Source organism: Chanos chanos, chromosome 11 (assembly GCF_902362185.1).
Source record: "Chanos chanos chromosome 11, fChaCha1.1, whole genome shotgun sequence".
NCBI classification, from domain to species: domain Eukaryota; kingdom Metazoa; phylum Chordata; class Actinopteri; order Gonorynchiformes; family Chanidae; genus Chanos; species Chanos chanos.
In genome coordinates, this window is record NC_044505.1 from 3,557,309 (window position 1) to 3,560,843 (window position 3,535).

A 3,535-nucleotide genomic window follows, 5' to 3' on the forward strand; every position below is an offset into this window, starting at 1 on the left:
TGATATCTATTCATCTATCCTTCAAACCGCTGATTCACACACTCTCTCATCTGTCCATTCTTCCATCTACTCATTCACTCTAGTATCTGTCTACCCAACCATCCATCCAACTATTCTGTCACTCATCTTACACATTTACTGACACTGAACCTCACTGGTCATCTGGTGCGAGGTGCTTTAAGAGACATGGGGCCCGTTCTTAAAAAATTCAGATGACAGAGAGAGAGCGAGAGAGAGAGAGAGAGAGAGAGAGAGAGAGGGAGATACAAAGGGAGGAGAGGAACAGTATGATAAGCGAATCAGAAAATAAAACTCCTTCAGATTAAACAACTTCATTTAATTGCTTATATATTCACTAAATATGTGATCTGTTCATCGCATTCATTTACATTCGTCAGAACTGTAATCCAAACAAAACGGTTTCTGACTTTTGTAAAATGTCAAAGCGAAAGGCCATTGACTTTCCAAGCTCAGGTATTCTCCATGACAGCGTAATCTGCTTCAAATGTTTACATGGCTTTTCAGCGTTAATATCTCCCTGTTGAAACGGATCACTGAAGGCTTACCCCATCCCTTTTCATTCTGAAATAACTTTAATCCAGATCAACCTTGTTCTCATTGAGACTAATCCGATTCAGGCGCTCATACAAATGTGTTCTATTTCAAATCTGCTATTCAATCATTTTTTCAGGAAAATACTGGGATCCATGTAAACAGAGCCAGTAAGAAAAGTAGCACCCCGTTAAATTCAGTTCAACCCTGTTATTGGTCTGACACTTCAAAAACATGTTCTGAAAGCAGTTTCATGGACCCAGATCAATACTAAAACAGTGGCTGTCATACAGAGACTTAAATAACAATATTTCTTTTGAAGTGTGTTTGAGTTCAGGACTTAGGCTGCGTTAGGTAAATCCGCCTCTGTGAGACAATCCCCCGAGAAGATTTGACCATAATTTAACTAATCAGATTATCTAATTAGATTAACTAATGCTAAACAGTTCAGTGACTAAACAGACAAACGTATGGCTTCCACTAGCCGCAGTCCTGAGCGCACACAACAGCGCACGTAACTTTGACCAAAAATAGAAATCTCTCACAGCATAACCACAACGTGAAACAAATATCTTTCGACAAGCGGAGAAAAAGATACAATCAACACTTCCTCAACATCCAGGAAGCAATGTGCCATAGTTTTCTCTAACACAGTTCATACTGACAGACGCCTTCAACTAATCTGATAAAATATTACAGCAGTCAAAAGTTTAAGCACTTTTTTTTTCTCTTTAAAAAAAAAAACTCCTCTGCAGTTCTGACTGGTGTTAAACAACAGCACAGTTATAAATACTCCCAATAATAATCTGGCAACAAATTTGAGTCTGATATAAAATCACCTCTGATCTCTCCAGCTCTGGCCCTTTTATACAGGCCCTTCACGTCTCTCTGTTCACACACATCCAGGGGGGCGTCCACAAACACCTCGAAGAACGGTAGTCCTGCGGCCTCGTGGATCCTCCTGGCATTGAGTCGATCCTGCGGGAGACAGGACAGGTTTGTGTGAGGTCGTTCTATGCATCTGGTTACAGTATTAAAAGACGCAGACGTCAGTATCCGCGCTGATCAGAACAGGTATAGGAGAAAGAACTCTAAAGACATCACGTGTGTAAACTTGCCTGAAGGATTAAACTAACATAAAAGCAACAGACAGGCCCTCAAAGCTATATTCATTCTCCAAAATGGACTAACTATGATTGAAGTGCAACTCAAACTCTTTGACTAAACAGACCTCGGAGTCTTTTTCTCCCCTGCTCTTTCTCTTTCACACACACACGCACACACGCACACACACGCACACGCACCCACGCACATCCGCTATCCCTCTATTACTCGCTTTTCTAACATTTACATACAACCACACACTTCCCTCCGGGCCTTGGACAAACATCCTCCCAGTCGTCCACCGAGCTCTCTCTCTCTCTCTCTCTCTCTCTCTGTCTCTCTCTCTGTCTCTCTCTCTCTCACACACACACACACACACACACGTACGTACAGACAAACACACACATCCACCCAAACTGTTCCCTTACCCATCCATCCATCCATCCATCTCTGGCTCTCTTACCCATCCATCCATCCGTCCAGCTCTGGCTCTCTTACCTTGCTGTATGGGGAGATGAAGCTGGCGATGCAGACCAGTCCAGCGTCGGCGAAGAGTTTGGCGACCTCGGCGATGCGGCGGATGTTTTCCTCCCGGTCCTCCGGGCTGAAGCCCAGGTTCTTGTTCAGCCCCTGACGGATGTTGTCTCCATCCAGGGTGTAGCAAGGGATGCCGTGACACACCAAATACTCCTCCAGAGCCATGCTCACTGTTGTCTTTCCAGCTCCAGACAAACCTGTGGAGATTGCCAAAGGAACAGCAATGAGATATCATTAATAAGAATTATGAGATCCTGAAAAAAAATTTTTTTTTTTTTACTTCAAAAAGAAAAATACCAAGTCACTATAACGGAAATAAGCACTTTGACATTACATAGTAAAACACATCCTGTACTGAAAACAATGCTGCATAACTGTGAAAAACAAAGTCGCTGTAAGGCACAGGTACCTGTCAGCCAAACCGTGCATCCCCGGAATCCACTTCTCGTACCCACCACCTGTCCACGTTTGTTTCTGCTTACATGGTGGGCCTGATACGTGACGTTAGTTGCTCGTTGCATTCCCTGAGCGGCAGCAAATAAACAGACTCGGTGAAGCATTCAAGCTACTACTTACAGCAATTCCCTTGACTAAAACCAAAATCCTATTTCAATATAACGCACCGCTTTCGCAATGCGATTAAAAAAAAAGTCAGAATGCGTTCTGTCCTAAATAATCATTAGAGAACTAATTCAAAAATACAGAATGCGCGATGTGTCATTTTTCTGGCCATCATCAGACCACAGCCGTTACCTCAAAGTCTATTCATTACACATTACGTGTTTATGCAAAAACACCTTCAAAAATTCGATCAGGTGAGAAATTATAACCTTTTTAACACACACCGCCAGCGGTTTCATTGCAAGTAATAAAGATCTCTAGCGAGAGCAGCAAACCGCTGCATCTCCATACCGTTAACTAGAAAAAGACACACCTCAGCGGCCAACAATTTCTCAGCTATAGACTGCAGCTGTCATCAGGTAATACGCTATTTTCTTTAGTGCACAGAGGGTGGAACAACACTGAGCTCTCTTCCGTTAGCCTGGCGTTTTTCTTAGCTCTTCATAGAAGTTGCCCTTTTACGCTGATCCGACTGCAGCTCTGCCTACTCAAATCCTAACCTTAACCACCACAGCATAAAGGGAAAACTGATGTCAGATCAGCTCAAGAGGGCAACTTCTGAAGTCCCTTTTCTTCACCCCTAAAGCACATTTGTATGTTGTGAATTGCAAAAAACAACTCACCCAGCTTTCTGGGGAGTTACTCAGTTTCTGCTTTTTGCTCGAGTTTCCAGAAGTCTCCATATTTGTAGTTGGTGAAATGTGTTAAAATGAAGCCTTCA

General features: G+C 42.9%; 1 protein-coding gene across 2 annotated transcripts in view; it reads right to left on the minus strand.

Annotated features, from left to right (window-relative positions):
* Window positions 1-3,535, minus strand: part of papss1 (3'-phosphoadenosine 5'-phosphosulfate synthase 1) — a 24,156-nt gene extending 20,621 nt beyond the window's left edge. For both annotated transcript variants that reach the window (XM_030788082.1, XM_030788083.1), the window contains exons 1-4: window positions 3,438-3,535; window positions 2,603-2,717; window positions 2,155-2,390; window positions 1,392-1,530 (exon numbers count right to left, since the gene is read on the minus strand). In XM_030788082.1, coding sequence (XP_030643942.1) covers window positions 1,392-1,530; window positions 2,155-2,390; window positions 2,603-2,717; window positions 3,438-3,497 — 550 coding nt within the window. In that variant the 5' untranslated portion in view covers window positions 3,498-3,535. The remainder of the gene's footprint in view (window positions 1-1,391; window positions 1,531-2,154; window positions 2,391-2,602; window positions 2,718-3,437) is intronic.